Here is a 21,016-nt window from a genome sequence, read left to right on the forward strand (position 1 = left end):
AAAGTCTTAGCAAAATTGCACTCTTTGATATCAGGACTTTATAGTTTGACTGTAGTAAATTATACTTATTACTAAAAAACGCGACCAATTCGAATTATTGGCTTAAAATAATTTACTATTATCGATAAATTATGACTGGGTAATGAAATTGTCTGATATATTTACCGTATGAATATGATTATAATTTCACGGCTCAAATGTATAAGTCAATTGCATTTGGGTAAAATTCAAGAAAAGTGATTAATTTTATTTTCCTTCTAGTTGCACTCTCTCAGAATCACAGTTTTTTAGGTTTTTTTGGGATTTCTGTCATTTTTGGAAGAGAGATTTGACAAATGGCAACGTCAAGTCAAGTGATTGACATTTGTGAATTTTGTGATCATATTTTTTAGTCTGTGTTTGGGATGTTGGATGCAGTCTACGTAGAAGGTACAGCCTGGCAAGTAATAGAGGTGCGATACAAGGCCACCCAAGCAGATTTTCCTTGGCGTACCCTCGTTAGAGCAGCTATAAGCCATCCCAAATACTTTTTAAGATCATTAATATTCTGGGAAATAACATTTGAAAACATTTTATTTTATTATGAAGTTGCTATACTACTGAGTAGATTGCTTCGACCATTTATAGATAGTAGTAAGTAGGTAGTCGATATTTTATTTCAATATTATTTTTGTATACATATATATATCTAAGGGTGACTTGCACGAAACACACTATGTTGTCAAACAAAGCGAGCAATAGATTTAAATACGTTTAAATGTTACGTGCAAGCCACCCTAATTATCAAACAATGATAAAAAATTTAATACTTTTTGATTTTTTCAAGATTTTCCCAGGCTGTTCATAAAATGAGTTCCAGAATAATAAAGCAAAACTCTGGCAAATATACGTTTGACATGTGACATCACAGATTAGAGAGCTGTAGAATTTTGACTTTGACATTTCCCACTTATTCAAAAGTTTACAAAACAAACGAACTTTTAATAATTTAAACATAAATCTCATCCAAAATGTATTCTAAACAGTCTGATACAGAATCAAACGTAAGCGGCTTTATAAACTACAGCGAAGATAATATTAAGAGACTATACACTTCAGCAATAGAGGTAATACCTACAATAGAAAAAAATAAACTTTTTTACCTCTGTAATTTCATTGTGTACAATTGATGTCTTATTTTTCCTTCACAGAATATTCAATTAATCAATGAAGATATTCTTGAAGTCCAGAAGAACCTTAAAGCTATTGTGAAGAACTCGGGACACTTGGAAAAACAAGTTACTGCCTTACTTCTAGCTTTGCCTCAACCTAGTGTTTCTTTATCTATGGAAGAGTAAAGATTGAATTCACAAAGTGAATTTCATGTACCTACAGCAAAATGTATTCATAAGTTCATAAATTAAGTACAATCATAATTCATCTCACATCAAGTTATCAGAAATAAGTAATTTATTTGCTTGTGGTAAAGTAATAGTAAACATGTTAAAATTACAGAATAGAATTATTGTCAGTTTCATGTCAACTTGTTTACAAAAGTCAGATAAAATAAACATAACAAGATCAATATAAATTTTATATTTTTTTAATAAACATGTCTTTACTTCGTTCTAAATCACCTACTAGAGCGGAAGCTATTGCAATAGCTTTGAGACCAGCACCTGTTTTTAGCAATGGAGTTTTACTAGGTATAAAAAACAACATAAGTATTCCTATTTATACACAACAATATAACATACAATTTTGGTTACTAGCAGTCTGTCAACACTCATTTCAAACATGATTTCTAGGTAACTGGGTGGAAGACCGAGCCGAATGCCCTCCCCAGGGCACATTCTATTTTCCTTAAGAAGTTGTAGATGATAAGAAACTTGAAGTAGAGAAGCGGCTGCTAGATTTTAGGCAAAACAAACTTTTGAATTTGCAGGTTTGTGTTCATAATTTAACCACCCTTCTCATTTTTAATAAGAAAATAATCTATGTTCTAACACCTGTGAACCTCTATTGGTGTCTCCCTATCATAAGGGCTTATATTTAAGATAATATTATCTATAATTAAGTACCTGCCTACTTTTATGTCTTTTGCAGGGTAACCTCCATTCAATAATAAAGCATGACAGCCATGAGCTTTGCAATAACTTTTTAACAACAAATGACCTTGTTTACAACCACTTGAACAAGCCTTTGTGTGGTCCCAATTATCGATATTACAGGAGGAGCCACCACCAGTACTATCCCCAACCAGATAACATGGAATGCTTTGTATGTCAACTGTACCTCAATTTGAATCACCTTTATGTTATAACACCAACATTGTAGGTGTTATTTACTCAAGAAAAGCTTTTATAAAATTGGGACTCAGAACTCATTCTAGCCATTGTATGTAAACCTCGCAACTATTTATTAATGCATCACTCCAACGTGTGGCGCCATCTAGTGTAAGATACATACCCACTTCTCGAATGAGATCGCCAACTCGCCATTCATGCAGTTATAGTCAAGTCTGGGTCTCCATATCGCAGTGGGTTGGTTGTATGAAATTCAATATTAGTAAGTAGTTAATTTGCAGAATGTCGTCATGCTCTAAAACTCTAAACCGAACCTAATCCTATGCCTAGCTCTCACACAGCAATGGATTAGGTATTAAAATTTAAATATAAGCTACTTTCAGTCACACCAAGGGTATTTTACCGAATGGGGTCTCCAAAAATTCATGCAGAGAGAATGGAAATGCGATAATATGTCGGATTATATCTCTACGGTGTATGAAGACACTTATGTGCCACCCAAGCCACAGGAATACCTACAAAGATGTGAACGAAAAGCTAGAACATCGTTAGTATTATACATATATTTTTTGCTTTGTATAGCCTAGATATTGAGCCTGGAGTAAGTACGTAGGTGTGTACTGTGAGGTGTTCACTTGACTTTTGAAAACTCTGTAGATAAGAGCGTGTCTGGAAGAAAATACATTAAGCGATAAGATCATCTGCACCTAGTACATACACATGTGATGTGACTTAACCATCCGTTTTTGCTACAAATATTATCTTTCTAAATCATCATATGCAAGAGTATTTTTTTGAATAAAATATCAATTGTTAATAGCTAACTTGTAGGATTTGGGAGCCATTAAATAGAAAAAAATATTTATACATTTTACACTTTTTATTGCAGGAGCTTTACAAAAAGTATCCGATTTAAGATGACAAAGTCAAAGTAAATTGATAACATCAAGAATCATTTTCTCACCTAAATTAAGGAGTCTTTTAATATCACATCATTTTATTTCATGACACGGACAGTGACGTCCATATAAATTTTATAACAATATAATAATTCTTCATGTTTTCACAAGCCATCATCTGGCACATAAGAGATCAGCAAACATGTCTTAAATACTAAGATTAGTTAAACGCTATGAACTAACAACCACTTAACAACTAAGATGCAATAACTTAACAAGATTTCTTAACTTAATGGCAGTTTTACAAAACATAAAAAATTATGACGAAAGTTGAGTAAAAAAATACATATTATGAAAAGATTTGAACTAGAAATTTTATGAAGAAAGAGTATTAGCGCGAAGAGTAAGAACTCATTTGAGGTAGTTTGATGATTCCGGACCCGCCTGGGGCTATGAACATGTTGCCGGGTGTAAAGTGCGCCGGGGTGGCGGGGGGCGCGGGGGCGGCGGCCATGCGCGCCTGCGGGATGTGCACGTGCCCGTTGTACTGCATGGACGGATACACCGGAGAAGTCACGCGGCTAAAATTCTGGGGCATCTGCTGAGGATAGTTGGACATATTGCAGCCCTGGAACCGATCCATCAACATGGCAGCTCTGTCTGCTTCAATGCAATCCGATTCTGATGAAAAAACATTCCTCTGATTCACGCTAGACGCTTGCGACTCGAAGCCAGAGCTCTGGCTGGAGGAACGACTCCCGTTCACGAATATCTGCCTCTCCGCCTCCGTGCCCCAGTACCCGCCGGCCACCCAGGACGTGCCGTGGCCGAGCTTGCTGGGAGATATCAGAGGCCGCCCATTGAAAGTAGTTGCGGGAGTCACAAAACTAGGAGTGGCGGTGAACTTCCGCAAGGAAAAAATTGAGTTAGTCTGACTTTTAGCCTTCCGAGGGCTGCCTATACACAATGTGCTGATGCTGTCATCTAGCTCGGAATCTGAATCTTCTTTCATAAATTTTTGATATTTGTTAAATGACGGTTTCACAAAAACTGTCTCTGAAACAGAACTGGGACTTTTGCTTGTCATAGAATTGACACAAAAGGTTGAATTCAGCTTGGGTTTTGACCAAGCTGAGTCACTAGTGCGGGGTGTAAACATCCTTCCACTGATCTTACTGCAGTTCAATGGGCTAGCCTCATTTGAAGAGTCTGTGTAGTTGTGCACTCCAAACTTGCTCAAGGAAACATCATCATCAGTGTCAAGAGCTGATGTGTCGTCATCTTCCACCAGGAAGTTAGCTCGTGCAAGGTTCTTCATTTTGCTCGGTGGACTCTGGGATTTTGACGACTTTGGAACTTTCGTTTTCCAAATTACATTGGCAACAAAAACACTGCAGATACAAAGTAACTGAAAAGAAAATAATTAAGGTGAGATAATAATTAATGGCAATATCATTTCATTTAGTTGGTGGAAAAAAAAACATACCTTCACGAAACATAAGACAATGGGAGAAGTAGGCACAGAATACTGTGCCATACATACAGTCATAAATGCAGTCAATAAAATATCATTGATGAAGGCATACTTCTGCCTGTTTACATTAAGGACATGTCCCAGTATCTGTATCAAGCAACAAATACCACCAAAAATTTCTTGGAGCATTTCATTCATTTGGTCAAAAGATTTTAAGTTAAAATAGTCATAAAAGTAATTTGGGATAATGTCAATATTTAAATAACTGGTTACATGATGTAAATTACTTAAAGATGGGAATGTCACTAAAGACTTCACTTTCACGATAGAGACTAATCTCTCTATAAGTCCATATACAATTTCTTTGTAGTTAACTAGTGTTTTAGTTAAGTTATATTCACTGATAAGTTTTCTACAGCATTCTATAGATACAAGTGCAATAAGAACTGCAACTATTGTCAAAGTAATTTTTGATATTGTGTTTGTGAGCATTTCATTTTCTTTAGATTTTATGTGACATTTTTTTTCAGGAGTTCTAGAATGCAGTAATTTGGATCCAAGCAGAGATTCTTTCTCTTTATACAATTTCATTTGTACTACTTTCTTACATGGACTGCATAATTTGTATGCTTTTTCTAGCTGTAATCTGAAAAATAAGTTAATTATTTTAGTAAATATGTATTGTCATTTATGTAGGTATACAATATAATTAATTAAATCTATAGTGTTACCTGTATGAGTCAATTTCATTGTCATAGTTCCTCTCATTCATAGGAACAAAGTTAGCAAGTTGTGCCACTTTCAGCTGTTGGTTGATGTTACACATCTTACACAATCCATTCTTTGGGGGACTTTTCCTGAATACTTTAGGTATTTTGGAATTATGGTCATTGTGATTAAACAGTTGCTTGTTGTAGTCCCCATCCTGGGAAAATGGAAGATTAAGGGTTACATTCCGGACAATTTAATATGGAAATATTATTTTTATACATATTCTGAGCTAAAATACCGAAAATGTGATTTTATTACAATGATTTTACTATAAATACATTTTATGCTGACCTTAGTGAACCCATTGTACTGCTCACATTTTGGACAAGTCCAACAGTTAGTTTCAGGGTATTTTACCCATTGGTTATGATTACAAAACCAGCAGTTGACTCGCCATGGAAGGACAGACCTGATAATGATAAGAGGGAAAATATATATTATGTATTACAGTAACAAAATTGAACATACGAGCGGCGGGAAAATAGTAACCTCAATGAACTTACCGTAGTTTACGGATTAAATTGAACAATAATATTGAACACAAAACAGCAATAATAGTAATCAAAACTATTTTCAGTTGATGTATGAATTCCATTTTGTTTAATTTTAAGTAGTTTTAAACGAAAATTCACATTATTACTATAACCTAAAAATAGACATGGACCACCATTGACATTACTCAATGACAAAGACAAAACTATACTAATCTATGGACAAAACTGTCAACAGATTCACAGAGTTTGTTATTATTCCATGAAATAAAAGAACTCTTTGTCCAAGAACCCATAAACTTCTACAAGACGAGCTCTCAACTGGAGTTCTCGACCAACGGGGGAACGCCCTCTAGTCCAATGAAAGTATTTTTTTTCTACTTTCATGTCCGTGGTCTGGAGTTTAGGACCTATAGGATGAGTAAGGCCGAGGAACTTAAGGCTAGGAGAGGCGCATGTGTTTTTCTGACTTCGTCAGACGTCGACGCGTCGAGCGTCGAGCGCTTGTTCTCTTGACGAACTGATTCTGTAAACCGCGTCCGATAGTGTGGTGGTATCCTTAGCCTGTCGATTTTTGACATTCTTTGGCCACAGACTATAGTACTTTATGTATGTCAAACAAATGTCAAAAGCACATTGCAGAAGTTTTGCATGTTTCTCACTTTCTCAGTCATCTCTAAAGTTTTTGAATATTACGATAAAATAGCAACTTCTACCTAATTAATATTTATTACTAAAACAATGGTTATTCCTTTAAATCCCCTATACCTAGCTAATTTCGATGATCACAACGAGTCAGGTAAAGCTAATAAATACAATTTATAACTTACTTAGTTTCAATTATTATTATACCCTGTTTTCATAATCGTTCTTATAATTTACAGATGAAATATCGGGAAAACTAAAAGCAGGACTATCATCAGTTGAAAATACCGATCTATGTAGACAGATATTCGCTACTGGTTTCGAGAATGAAGAGTTGACTAAGTTAATAAAAGGATATGTCGAAGATAATAAGACAATTACTGAAGTATTTCACTTGGCGACATGTGCGTTTCTGAAATTTATGGACATAAACTGGAATCCACATCCAGAAGCTCTCAATGTTAATGAGTTTTTTGGTGTGGAATGGCCCGCAGTGGTAGAAGCAGCCACTTTGCTACAGCGTGATTCTGAACCCTTGTATGTCAATATTCTTTTTCCAGAGCTGCTATTATTTTCATCGCAGATTTTCACAGTGCTGCATAGCATAGAATCTAATGTGGTAAGTTAACAATGATAGTTTTTCATTTGAGGACTAACATATATTATTATTTTCATTGTAGCCTGTAATAATGGAAATTAAATTCTATCAGGATCCCTAAGATACTGTTCCTGTATTGGACCCATATTCTCTGGTTTAGACTAAAAATATCAGCAGAACTAGATATAATTATTATCTTACTGTAGCAAAATATCTTATATTTGTTTATGAATTACAGCTATTCTTATGGTGGAACCTGAGATGTAAAGTGTCTCACCAGTGCGCTCTAGAAGATGCGAGTGCAACAATATACTCTGAGCTGGAAGTCCTCATTGCCAAGTTGTCTAATGAGCTGCAAAACTCAGAGCTGTTTGTCAGCAAGCCTCGGTTGAAGCTACTAGCATGTACGGAGATATGTCAGGCTTATCTTCTGTATGGGAGGGTTCAGAAAGCGGAGGAGTACTTGACGAAAGGCAGAGAGCTAGCTGGCCTGAAGCTAGAGTTAACAGGTATGCATATTTATTACATTAACTGTTGGCTCAACACATTTATACTACATAATTATTTACCCAAAGTGCTGAGTTAGAAATTTTGGCTATGGAATATGTTTTGTGTTGTGATGTGTTTGTGTAACACATGATTAGAGTAAATTCATGATATTTCCTGTAGCTTTAATGACCAAAATGCACACAGATTTTTTCCACAGCTAAGTTAAAAACCATTTATCACATTCCAGGTATCCTCGGTAAGAGGACCAAGTACCAGCAGAATGCACTGCCTCAGTTGGCCCTGTCAAGTGCACTGGACAGCAATGTGGAGCGGCCGTCAGCCGAGGACAGCCACGGTTCCTCGGAGCTCCCACCGGACCTCGAGTTGGATGATGACTTGCGCCTCAACAAGATACAGTACAATGAAAAGATTAGTCAAGCTGAGCTGCCTAGCTTGGAGCAGACTTTGTGTTTGCTAACTGTGTAAGTATTTAGATTTTGCTAAAACAGTTTGCTTTTTTGTTCACCAGGTAATTTTATGGCATATTGTAAGCCGATTACAGTGATATCAAAAAGAAAAAAAATACACGGTTTTCTTTAAATAAAACCTACAATTACCTACCAAGCTACCAACTAACTAAACTTTAAACTTACATTTCGCAAACCCAAAACCTACCATCACTCACTTACCCAACCACCCACAGGCAATACATCCAGAAGTCCCAACCAAAAGACGACCTGATGCGCGAGGAGCTACAGCCATACATCGACGCGGTGCTGTCACAGAAGAGCGGGGCGTGGAGCACTCGCGTCGCCACTCTGCTGATACGGTGCCAGCTGGAGGCCACACACAAGAGGACCGTGGAGCGAGCCATGCTGCAGTGCGAAGCTATCGTCAATGATAAGACGGGGGTGTCTTCTACTACCAGGTGAGGAGGAGGGTGTAAATGGTTGTTGCAATATGTGTAGAGTTAAAGAAAATTTTATGATTGGTTTCAAGAAATATGTAGGTAGATTATTATTATTATTATCATAGTATGTAAGTTAGTAGATAAAGATATTTTTTTCATTTTCATTTTCATTAAACATATTTTTTCCATTCATCCATTCGCTTTTAACTATCTTCAATATTTGTACCTCGTTATATTCTTTTTAATAGCTCAGATTTTAGCAGCAAAAATACAACTTTAGGTACTGAAGTGCGAGTGTTTAGTAGACATTGCTTGGCTTGTGTAGTAAGTATAAGTATAGTGTTTGCAAAAAAATTTAATCTGCCATATCTACTCAGCAATGTAGGACTACTAAACACTCCCTTTAAACAGTGCGACCGTGAATAGGCCTTTTGCGGGGCTTCAGGCTATATATCTAATCCTACCATACCCCCCTCCAGACTATCCTACCTCTGGGCCTCCGGCCTGCCCCCCAGCTGGGGCTGGCGGCAGCAGCTGGCGGACCTGTGCCTGAGCCTGGGGCTCACCAAGGCCGCGCTGGAGCAGTACCGCGCGCTGTGTCTGTGGGAGGACGTCATCGTGTGTTATACCATGCTGCAGCTGAGGCATAAGGTTCGTACGACATGTTATTCAATCAATAATACGTAGATTTTATGAGAGTGTAATGGCTGAAGGGTGCAGCCATAAATGTTAAGAGTTCGATTCCCAGCCTGATTATCAGTAAAATTAGGGAGTACTGTACAAGCGTAAAAATAACAATGAATTATAAGATTCTACATGCACTTTCTGTATTTTTGCTTACAACCTTAATAACTAATGATGTTTTGTGGTGTGTTGTTTTCAGGCGGCAGAAGTGATCCAACAGCAGATAGATATCAAACCAACAGTCAAACTTTACTGCCTTCTTGGCGATGCCACAGGTAAATACTAAACTTTTTTGTAAGTATATTCATAATTATGATATCCAAGTGTTAGGCAAAATTGTGAGACCCATGCCGTGTTACTCAACAAGTCTTTATAACGTAATCCGGCAATTAATTATGGAAAATTGGGGACTTATCAAAACTACTCTATACAATATAAGCGCAAATTTTATCTTCTTCTTCTTCTTCTTCCTAGCCTTTTCCTTATTTAGGGTCGGCTTTGTGCGTCATGTCACGCCATTTTACCCTATCCTCTGTCATAGCCTCATTCACTCCACACTCTCTCATATCTTCTTTCACACAATCAAGCCACGTCTTTCTTGGTCTTCCCCTCTCACGCCTTCCTTCAGGTCTCATTTCCAACACTTTCTTCACGTCACATAAGCGCAAATTTTCTATTACTATAATTTTATATTTCGTTTTTACAATTTACATAAATTCCAACTCCACACCTTTTACCTCCCCAGACGACATCACCTGCTACGAGCGAGCCTGGCAGTTCTCTAACCAGCGCAGCAGCCGTGCGCAGCGGCACTGGGGGAATTACCTGTTTGACCGCAAGCAGTATACGGAATGCATACCCCACTTCCAGAAGTCTTTGGAGATTAATTCTATACAAGAGAGGGTGTGGTTGCGATTGGGGTGAGTTTTTTAATTTAGTTCTTTGTGTTAGATATAAAAAAATATAACCTACACTGTGATATTTGACTATTGTAAAGTAAAAAGTAAAAAGAAGTTTGTTTCCATATCAATAAAAAAAAGTTATAGTATTACAGAATAAATACACAACAAAAAAACTGGTACAGAAAAAGGTACTCTTCTCAGCTTGACTTTATTATATGCCATGCAAGAGCAGATAATACATTAATACATGTAGTGTGGCGTCATAGACAGAAACATCCATAATCCATCTCACCTTACTGTGAAGAACTAGATGACATGCTATTTACCTTCGGTTTTGCATCATCAGTAAGGCGCCAAGCTACCTCACCCAATTTATAACAAATTATACCTCTTCCAGCTACGCAGCACTAGAAACAGAGCAATGGGAGACGTCAGCCACAGCGTACCGTCGCTACACGTACCTGCACCCCAACACGTTCGAGGCGTGGAACAACCTCGCCAAGGTGTACGTGCAGCAAGGGGACAAGCCGCGGGCGTATCGCGCTCTCATGGAGGCGCTGCGGTTCAACTATGATAACTGGAAGGTAATAAATATGTGCTTATGTCAAAGCGATAAGTAAAGATGGATGGATGTTTGTCGCTCTTTTATGGGAAAACGGCTCGACAATTTTTTGTGGCATTTGGCATACAGCTTAATTTAGCTGATTTTACTGACACTCTGGGTACGTATGCCTCTTTTTATCCCAGAATTCCCACGGGACAGCTTTTTAAGGTTAAGCGGAGCGCGCGGAAAAACCGGTAAGTACTTTCATAATAACATTAAAATGTAATTACAAGCGATATAAGTATGGATGGATGTTTGTTACTCTTTCAAGGGAACACGGATGAACCAATTTTTATGAAATTTGGCAGGTCATAAGTAGATACTCGACACTTTTTATCCCAGCATTTCGACGGGAAAACTTTTTAAGGTGAAGCGGAGCTCACGGGAAAAACTGGTATTTTCATTGCAATATTAAAATCCAATTGTATAAGCAATGTATGCCACGAAAGATACTTCACCAATAGAATGTATCTGTTAGTACAAAATATTAGTATAAAATATTCTCCCATGATGGAGACTGGCGCTACACGTACCTGCAGCCACCAAAAAACAGTCCTTAAATTTTCACGGGAAAACTTTGTAAGGCGAAACAATGCTCCCTGACAACAGCTATTTCTACATACAATTAACGTACTAAAGCTCACTTTTCCTCACCCCCCAGCTCTGGGAAAACGTGATCCTCATCAGCCTGGACACGGGCCACTTCGAGGACGTGCTGCGTGGGGTACACCGCCTGCTGGACCTGCGGGGGCAGTACGGGGACGCGCCCGTGCTGGGCCTGCTGGCGCGCGCCGTGCTAGAGGGGCAGGACGACGCCGATGGACACTCTGCGGGGAGGTGTGTGAAATGTGCTGTTTAGATTTTACGAAAAACATTAAACATTGTTTAACAATAGTGTTTAAGGGCCCGTACAGGGTGACGTGCCGCGCCAAATTTGGGTTTTCAATGCTCTTCACACAGCACACGCAGTGACACGCACACATGTAAGTTTGCACAGTGGTTCGATAAACTTTTACTCGCCAACTTTATTGAAAATTATGTTCAAGTACATTTTGGGTGATTTTAGGGTACTTAAGTATAATTTTTACATACACTGGTAGGCACCAGGAAAGAGTAGAAATTAATAGGAGTGCCACTTTACTCCATACTCGGAACACGATTAGCTTTTTCAAACAAATGTGGTATTTACTTGTAGAAAGGTAACTACAAGTATTAAAGTGTAGATAATTTTCTGACATCCTCCAGCCAACTGAACCCCGACGACGAAGCAAAGTAAATTCATAGTGTCGCAAAAGGGCTATACTAAGCCGAAAGGGGATGAATCAAGGGGTCATTCTGAACAACTTTTGATCTACGAGTTTTGCAAATTCGCGAAAAAAAATATTCGTTTTCCATGGTAAAAAGTCACGTGTCCAACAAAGTTTCTATGAAAAAGGTTTTTTTAAGTTAATTTCCAAAACTCGTAGAACAAAAGTTCAGAATGACCCCCTGTCTTACTCCTTTTTACCCGACTGCCGAAGGAGGAAGGTAATGTTTTTTGATTGTATGTATGTATGTTTGTCTGTTTCTTTGTTCCCTCCTGTAGCCTAAACGGTTTGATAAATTTTGATGTATGAAGTATTGTTAGACGCGTATTGATTGCGCGATGGTTATAGTTTATGTGACGTTACATTAAAATGTACATAGCACCCTCTAGAGGACATAACGTGATGATCAAAAAAATAATAATTCAACATTGCCGTGTAAGGTATCGAATGAAAGGGCTTGATTTTCACATTACAATAATATGCATATTGAAGGTAAGCGATACCTATTTAAATAACAACAAAATTATTGAAATAAAAAATGATCATGAACTACTGACGTAAAATTTCATAAAATAAAAACAACTAAAAAGTTACAAATAAAAATATATAATTATTAACAAACAAAATACCTTTTTGTTTATTTATAATTTGTTTAGTATATACCGCTTTTTCAATACCTGTAAGTACATTTTTTGGTAGCAGCATAATATTTTTTCTTATTTTTAGGGTTTCGTACCTCAAAAGGAAAAAAGCAACCGTTATAGGATCTCTTTGTTGTCCGTCTGTCTGACTGACTGTCTGTCACCGCCCTTTTTCTCAGAAACGGGTAAAGATATCAAGCTGTCATTTCGCATAGATGGGGAGTACCCCAAAAAAAATATTGTGGTACTCCCTGTCCCATACAAGTAAATTGGGGCTGATATTTTATCCGGTTATTTTGATGGTGTAGGTAGGGTATCGTTGAATAGGTCTTTTAATATAATAGGTATAAAAAAGGTTAAAATATAATTATTTAGCTTTTACCCTTAAATCTGGGGATTACACCATAGACAAAACCTAATTTAAAAAAATGATTTCAATAGATGGCGTGATTTTATGTTGGGTAACTCAGAATAAAAAGTGATGATATCTCAGAATAATAATGGTTAATGGTGCTATTCCGCTGAGCACCGAAACCGGTGGGACACTAGTGATAAGTGGTCATGGAAATGCAGCAGGGTAGACACTGCTCCTAGAACAAGGTATGAGTTTGTGATGTGTGTGCGTGAAAAGCGAGGATGGAAACTTTGAATATTTTCTTGATTTTGGTGCTCAGCTCGCCGATCAATCAAGTGCTGTGGCCTTACTGTCCACAGCTCATGCTGAGCTGGTGCCGTTTCGACACTCCGGACAGCAAGCCGTTGTGTTATTGTTTTGTATTTTGTCTGTATTTTTGTTTTTGTCTCATGTTCTATTTTTTTTCCTTGTTGTTTTGTATAAGTATGTATTTCTTTTTCTTTAAATCCATATTTTTCTTTTTTTTGTTGTTGCTGTCTATGTGTCGAATAAATGTATCTTTATCTTTATCTTCAAATCACGCAATCTATCGTTGGTTTTTTTTAGTGGCTACTGTCTATAGAAGAAATTCCGTCATTGACAATTTTACGTTACGAATTTATTTTTATTTATATTATTTTTATTTTTACATTTTCGTGGAGAACCAACAGCATTTTGTTAATCAATAGTTATTACTTATGAACACATAACAACTTGGTGCCATTAACAGAATGAACTTAGTAAACCCAGTAAACCTAACTCATCCAGAGGAAAAATAAAATATCTTTCTCTCTCTCTGAAGAATATACATAATAGCCCAAAGTCGATGCTTTTAGCTATTAACATCTTTGAAATAAAATTGAGCCACCACCGTGTTGCTGCCCTCATCAGATCCTCACGAGACCATACCTCCACCAGCACCATGAGACTGTATTTTTGATCCTTAACCTAATGTTCCTGCGTATTGTCATCACTTAAATCCATTCGCTATATTCCTGCTCCTCATCAGACTTTTACAAGACTGTAATGTCACGAGAATATTACCCACTATCTAATTTAATGTTTTGAATATAATAAAAGAATTATGCTTCCTCAATTTCAAATCAAATTATGTTGGTGTCATAAAAGTTGAAAAAGTGCAATGACAACCAATGTGCAGTGATTTTGTGTTTGTACACGATAAGATCGCGAGCTGTCAGTGCTACCTAAACCGACGTGACCCTTCTTTGGAGGCCAGCGGCCGACTGAGTCAAACGTCACTTGTGTTTATGATTTTATAACACAGAAAGCCGCCATAGATATTTGTATGAAGATTTGAGGGAAAAAAATTGCTCAAGTTTGCGATTAATTTACACAAAATAAGTGTGTGTTTATTAAAAAACAAGGTATTTAGCGCCTAGTCCAAGCATTTAACAGGGTGTCCACTATCTGGAAAGTCAGGGAAAAGTCAGGGAAGCTCTAGGTGGTCAGGGAAAGTCAGTGAATTTGATGGGCCACCTGGAAAGTCAGGGAAAAATTACCTTTTTCTAGGAAAATTGTTAGTAATTTCCTTTACAAGTAATACCTCTTTTTTACGTGAAATACATAAGTCATAAAATAAAATCTCGTTTAGTTTTGGAATATTTTTGACTGATCCTTACTATTATACTATAATAATTACTTATACAATGAAGTTTTTTCAATCTACGTTATAAAATCTGACAGTTGGAAAAAAATTTAGGAATTCTAAAAGATTAGCTAGATCCCAGACTCAGCTCGTATATATGTCGCAGGCAACTGGTTTAATCTCCTGTTTGATTGAACCACTAGCCCGTTCATTGGATGGCGCTATTCAGTTGTATGACTAAAGGACAACTCGTCAAGTCGTTGATTGTAACGTTCGACGTCTTGACTGAACGTCATTCAGCGAAGTCGTTGAATGAGATATACCTAGTATAGCAACTTTGTAATGTGTGGTTAGGGTGAACATCACCAGACAAGAGTCAACAAAAAGACTATGTTACAAAGCTCTTATCTCACAAATTAACTAAACAATAACAATAAACGTACCTTCATATTGTTGTTCATAATTATTTCCAGTTTCGCCAATTTTTTTCTTTGAAACTATCCGCCCGCGGCGTAATAATAGGTAAATCCATGTTGTCACACTATTTTAACACAAATAACGCACTTTAAAGCTAATTTATTTGCAAAAAACTAACAATATAGGTGTTTTTAGTGTCAGCTGTTCGCTGTTAGACGCCATATTTGTTTTATTCACCACCTGACTGATTTTAAGTCCGCTAACTGGTTGGACGTTTTGTGACGCTTGTACAATCAACGTTCGGCCTAGTCATACAACTGAACAGCGCCATCCAATGAACGGGCTAGTGGTTCAATCAAACAGGAGATTAAACCAGTTGCCTGCGACATATATACAGGTTGATGCAAATGAGGGTGACTCATTTCACCATTGAAAACAAATTTAGTTCAAAGACTTATAGAAGTTTGTGATAAAAACGTCATTTTGTTGGTGCAGACGCGCTGCAGCCGCGCTCATTAACTGACTTTTGGAAAAAAGGAGGAGGTTCTCAATTCGCTAATTATTTTATACGTCAGCGATATCGCATACGCTGCCTCCGCGCGGCATCTTTTAATCAATAATCTATTTTTTTTACTAATCTAGCATAGCATGTTTAATCAAGTTCATAAAATACAACTAAGTAACAACTTTGTCAGGCAGGAGAGCCATACAAAAAAATGGTTCTGTTTCAATTTCTATTTCGGTTTCAATTTCTACTTTTATGGTAATCAGTCTAATTTTGGTCAGACTATTAAACTAGGCAGTATAGCAACTTGGACTAAGGAAGCTGCAAGGCGGATGCGGATGATTATTTTTTTCGGAAATTTTCAATACTCACACAGCAAAAGTTGTTTAGAATGACCTCCTAAGGCTTAAGAGGGAACATCGAGAAATAGGTATTTAGGAAAATATTTGCTATCGTTTGTGCACTCAAGCCCCGGGGCTCGGGTGCTATAGAGATAAATGTAGCTCGTGACAAACATTGGTACTTTCCTTGATAAAATTTCAGGGGAAATCGTTATTCTCCAAGTAAATATCAACAATTCTTTTTGATTTTGATGTAAATCTTTTCAGCATAATATATTCTAGACCATTGGTACTCAACCTTTTTTATATAAGGGCCACAAACACGTTTAAGTCATGGTGTCGCGGGCCGCAAGCAATTTTTTTTCAACTATTAGGTATAAAGCGATATAAACTATCGAATCATTAGGTATATAAAAAACACATGCATATACTACTCTGTGTAAAAAGTATCGGGATTAGATCAATATAACAAACAATTATTGTTATTCATCCAAATTTATTTTATCACCTTCAAAGTATGCTCCTTCAGAAACGATACACGAATTATCCAATCATCACAACATTTATTTAAACACTGTTCCGTCAAGAGTTGTGTTTAGTACTCACGGCGAATTTTTTGTCTTCTATCGATTGTTAGTTAAAGTTATGATGACTATTTTCTTTGACTATCGTGGGCGTTTCCTTCCTTTTGAAATCATTGGGTGTATATGTGTCGTTTCTGAAGGAGCAAACTTTGAAGGTGATAAAATAAATTTGGATGAATATCAATCATTTTATGGAAATTATCCCGATATTATCTCTCATGGCACGAGGGCCACTGATAAAGGCCCGGCGGGCCACATGCGGCCCGCGGGCCGCAGTTTGAGTATAGCTGTTCTAGACGGTAGGTTTCACCTTTAAAAAATACATTGTTTTTGTTTAACAACGGCATGATTCGGCGCAGTTTTGATCACAAAAATTGCGTTGCTTGAGGTGCCTATAAGTTTGAATCTATAGCAAATTCAGAGAACAGAAATAACTATAAACCTAGTAATTTATTATGTCGTTAATATCCTAAAAAAACATGGAGATTGGATAATATTTAGAAGTAGAACAACGTAAGTGTGTGTTAAGTGCTATACTTCCCTATTAATATACCATTTTTGCCGACCCTGTATACATATTTTACGCAGTCAAGTTATAATAAGTGTAATTTAAGTACTTTGAAATCAAGATTTTGTCTTCAAATTACTTAAATTAGGTTTATATGTTGATATTTGGTCAGGGAAATTTTCTGAAACGGTCAGGGAAAGTCAGGGAAAAGTCAGGGAATTTTTTGGAGCATTCTGAGTGGACACCCTGTTTTAACTTTATAATTTGATAAGAATCATATGAACATTCTTGATAATTATGACACAGTTGTTACAATACGGGAGTGTCATTTACTGGTTTTTCGTCATATTCTGAATTTAATTTACAGTTATCCATAAGCTTTTACTTAAATTCGAATGATTCAGCACCTAGCTAGACTCTTCGGCTACCTGTGTAATTTTTTTCAAGGCTGTAGAGCATCATTTACTACATAATTCTTTGACAATGCCAACCCTCGATTGCCTATTGCCGACCCTTAAAACGAAACTTTACAGATTTTGTAGACGTTTGACAGCACTAAATTTTTGTGGTAAGAAGGGCAGAATGTTCTTTTTAGCGTGTTGAATTCTATTTTGGCACACTGTAGATTAGATTCGATCGGAGGTTCATAGGGATTTGTATGCGGTTTATTAGTTTCAGACGTTACCGACAGGGGCGCTTATCAAGATCTCATCTGCGATGAGTATCTCCAATATGATAAGCGTAGTAGGTAATACCTAATGTACCTAGTAGGTACATTCAGGGGCGTATTTACCCTAGGGCTAAAAGGGCTACAGCCCGGGGCGGCAGGCGGCGAAGGGCGCCCCAGGGGCGGCCTACAGGCCGCCCTTGGACTTTAGGTTGGAGGATTAAAAAAGTACAGAACAATATTTTAGGACGTAAGCCTAGAACGGCCCTGAGCCATCTTTCCAAATGTTAATTTCATGTCTTCAGATTTAAAGTATGAAAGCCGCCTTTGTTCTTTTCTGAACCGGTGGAATAGTCTAATTTTTTTCCGCCTTGGTAGGTATTTTCTTGAAGGAAATCTATAGTTTTTTTTGCCTAACTCAGTCGCCCGCCCTGCACAAGTTTATTTCTAAACGTTCTAAAATGTACTCGTCTATCCAGAAAAATCTTTTTTTTTCTTCGGAAGATATCATTATGTATGCAAATCTATCACCACAATGATCCTATACATAATAATGTAGGTCGGTAGGTACTCTACATTCTTCTTAACAAGGCAGACAGACCAAAACGAAGCAACTTTGATAGCATTCTGGTTGACCTGGAGTAAGTCTTCCCGAGTGCAGGTGGAAGGGCACAGGGGACAGGAGAGTACATGCTCCATAGTCAGGGGGCGGTACCACAGTTGCATAGGTTGGTACCAACGGTATAGCCCCAATTGCAAAGATTGTCCTTGCAGCAGCCTACCTCTGCTCGCAACCGATTTAGAGTCTTCCAAATGTGCCAGGGGAGACTGATACCGGGAGCAAGTTTTTCCTCAAGAGGTTGGAAATGATCCTGGGGCTGCTTTTCCTACCAGAGCCTTAGCCTTGCGTTTTGTGGGTTTTCATCCGTTAAGGACACCTCACTATTTAGAAAATTTGCGGCTCTTAAGGCGGGAAGTATGTTCGGGCAGTATGTGAGTAAAGTGTATGTCTGGAGTCGCATTCTTGTTTGCCTTTCTCAACAGAACATGCCACTTTTCGCCGTATGCTAGGGGGTGCTATCCCAGACAGAGAGTAGTCGGTTTGAGGCGTCCCGTTACTTAACGAACTGTGTGGTTAAGAGCAAAATCTACTTCTCTAGCATGCGCGGACCTTGCCCTTATCATCATCAGCCAATAATCATCCACTGCTGGACATAGGCCTCACCCAAGGAGCGCCACAACACTCTGTCCTCGGCCTTCCTCATCCAACCACTACCGGCTCTACCCGCCTAAGGTCGTCAATCCAGCGGGCAGGAGGGCGTCCCACGCTGCGTTTGCCTGTTCGTGGTCTCCACTCGAGAACTCGTCTACCCCAACGGTTATCGGTTCTTCGGCAGATATGACCAGCCCACTACCACTTCAGCTTGCATATTTTGACAGCTATGTCGGTAACCTTAGTCCTCTGACGGATAACCTCATTTCTTATAACGATCCATCAGGGAAACCCCAAGCATAGCTCTCTCCATAGCACGCTGAGCGACTTTAAATCGGTGGACAAGTCAGTGTCCACGTCTCTGCACCATACGTCATCACTGGCAGGACGCACTGGTTGAAGACTTTTGTCTTCTGGCACTAAGGAATGGGAATCTTGCCCATATGGGGCAGGCAAATTCGGCTGAGAAGCAGAGTGCTAAGCTACTTGTGCGGAGAGGCGCCCCAGCTGGTAGAAGAAAGCCGTCGCAGAAGTTTGTTTCGGGAGCTGACTTTTTTCTTGGTGTTTTGGCAGTGGGTTTTGTACGTAAGGGATCTATCCAGGGTCACTCCGAGGTATTTTGGTGACGAGCAGTGCTGGATTTTTTAAGTATGAAAGCCGGCCTTTGTTCTTTTTTGGACCGAATAGTCTATTTTTTCCGCCTCTGTATTTTTTAATGAAACCTAAAGAAAAATAATTGCCTCACTCAGCCGCCAAAGTTTATTTCTAAACATTTTAAAATGTACTCGTCTATCCAGAGACATCTTTTTTTTGTTCGGAAGATATCATTATCTATGCAAATCTATCACCACAATATTCTTATACATATGTAGGTCGATAGGTACTATACACTGACTGCTCTTTTTGTTTTCTTTCATTCCTTGATGGGGCGGAAAACTACAGGAGCCCAGGGCGCGAAATCTTTAAATACGCCCCTGGGTACATTAGGAGCGTGTTGATACCCGCCGTACACTTATAATAGATGAAAAAACTATTTATGAAAATGTCGGATGTGTTCATGCTATCTCGATCCTATCGTATGCGTTCTTACTCCCACTTATGTAGCAGCCGCCATTTTCATACAGAAGATATACCCACATGACCTTTATACCCCAATAAATAAATCCCGTTTCTACCGCAGGTTGCGCAAGCGTCTGCTGGAGCTGTTCGGGCGCGTTACGTCGGTGCACCAGAACCGGCCCGACCTGTGGCAGATTTACGCCGACCTCAGCCCCACGTACCTGTTGAAGGCGCAGAGACTGCTGAAGGCTTACAAAGGGTTCACACAGGTACTTAAATGATTTCGTATACTACGTCATTGATTACTATGTGCTAACCCTCTTATCTTATAAGGTTGTCTGGTAGAGATTGCTATAAGCAATAAGGCCGCCTTTTTGTACTGTTTTTATTTTTAAGCTTTATTTTGTATTTTTTTTCTGTTTTTGGTGCAAATAAAGAGGATTATTAGCGCGCTCTTATAGTTAAATCGGAACGCGAACATATGAGTGCGAGCGAGAGATCTGATAATATGGTATGACAGGGGACTTTGTGTGTGTTGAGACAGTTCGGTTTGAATATTTACTATACGCATCTTGTATCGAGCTGATTAAATAGCTTATGCAAAGAATATTCATTAGAAGTGACTGATAATAAATTAACTTCATTTTTTTTTCAGTCTGGAAACTGGTCAAACAACCCCGAGACATGCAAGAAAGTGATCGACCTGGCCTTATCTCTCTTGGATTACAGTCTCAAGGCTCGTCAAGAGTGCGAGGAGAAGGAGATCCTTCAAGCGAACCAGCAGCTGTCATCAGCCCGTTTGACAGGTCAAGCTGTCATTAGAGCAGCAGAGAAGCAGGACTGGGAAGAAACTAAAACAGTCTTAGATGAGCTAAGAAGTGAATTTAATAAGGTCACTGAATATATGAAATCGATTATGTAAATAAGGTTTTTATACCTATATTGAATATTTGTTGTTTTATGTCGTTAAAATATTGACCAATACACATTGATTTAAAAGTTGTTTGTCTTATTTATGATAT

At 38.1% G+C, this 21,016-nt stretch overlaps 2 protein-coding genes and 1 non-coding gene across 3 annotated transcripts; 2 read left to right on the forward strand and 1 right to left on the reverse strand.

Annotated features, from left to right (window-relative positions):
- Window positions 1–1,340: 1,340 nt before the first annotated feature.
- LOC105392481 lies at window positions 1,341–3,316 on the forward strand. The gene is made up of 5 exons (XR_007266707.1): window positions 1,341–1,685; window positions 1,788–1,924; window positions 2,086–2,259; window positions 2,669–2,832; window positions 3,175–3,316. It is a non-coding gene; the product is annotated as an uncharacterized LOC105392481 (transcript).
- LOC105392480 lies at window positions 3,151–6,127 on the reverse strand. The gene is made up of 5 exons (XM_011564107.3): window positions 5,933–6,127; window positions 5,721–5,838; window positions 5,390–5,583; window positions 4,671–5,304; window positions 3,151–4,592 (listed from the first exon to the last, which is right to left on the reverse strand). Exons 1-5 carry the CDS (start codon window positions 6,022–6,024, stop codon window positions 3,576–3,578), a joined length of 2,055 nt encoding a protein of 684 aa, XP_011562409.3. The 5' UTR covers window positions 6,025–6,127; the 3' UTR covers window positions 3,151–3,575.
- A 410-nt stretch (window positions 6,128–6,537) lies between these two features.
- On the forward strand, window positions 6,538–20,996 carry LOC105392482 (tetratricopeptide repeat protein 27). The gene is made up of 12 exons (XM_048623619.1): window positions 6,538–6,719; window positions 6,805–7,184; window positions 7,402–7,672; window positions 7,900–8,134; window positions 8,356–8,580; window positions 9,042–9,213; window positions 9,446–9,521; window positions 9,992–10,166; window positions 10,546–10,732; window positions 11,414–11,589; window positions 20,116–20,263; window positions 20,650–20,996. Exons 1-12 carry the CDS (start codon window positions 6,662–6,664, stop codon window positions 20,914–20,916), a joined length of 2,370 nt encoding a protein of 789 aa, XP_048479576.1. The 5' UTR covers window positions 6,538–6,661; the 3' UTR covers window positions 20,917–20,996.
- Window positions 20,997–21,016: the final 20 nt, after the last annotated feature.

Source organism: Plutella xylostella, chromosome 10 (assembly GCF_932276165.1).
Source record: "Plutella xylostella chromosome 10, ilPluXylo3.1, whole genome shotgun sequence".
NCBI classification, from domain to species: Eukaryota; Metazoa; Arthropoda; class Insecta; order Lepidoptera; family Plutellidae; genus Plutella; species Plutella xylostella.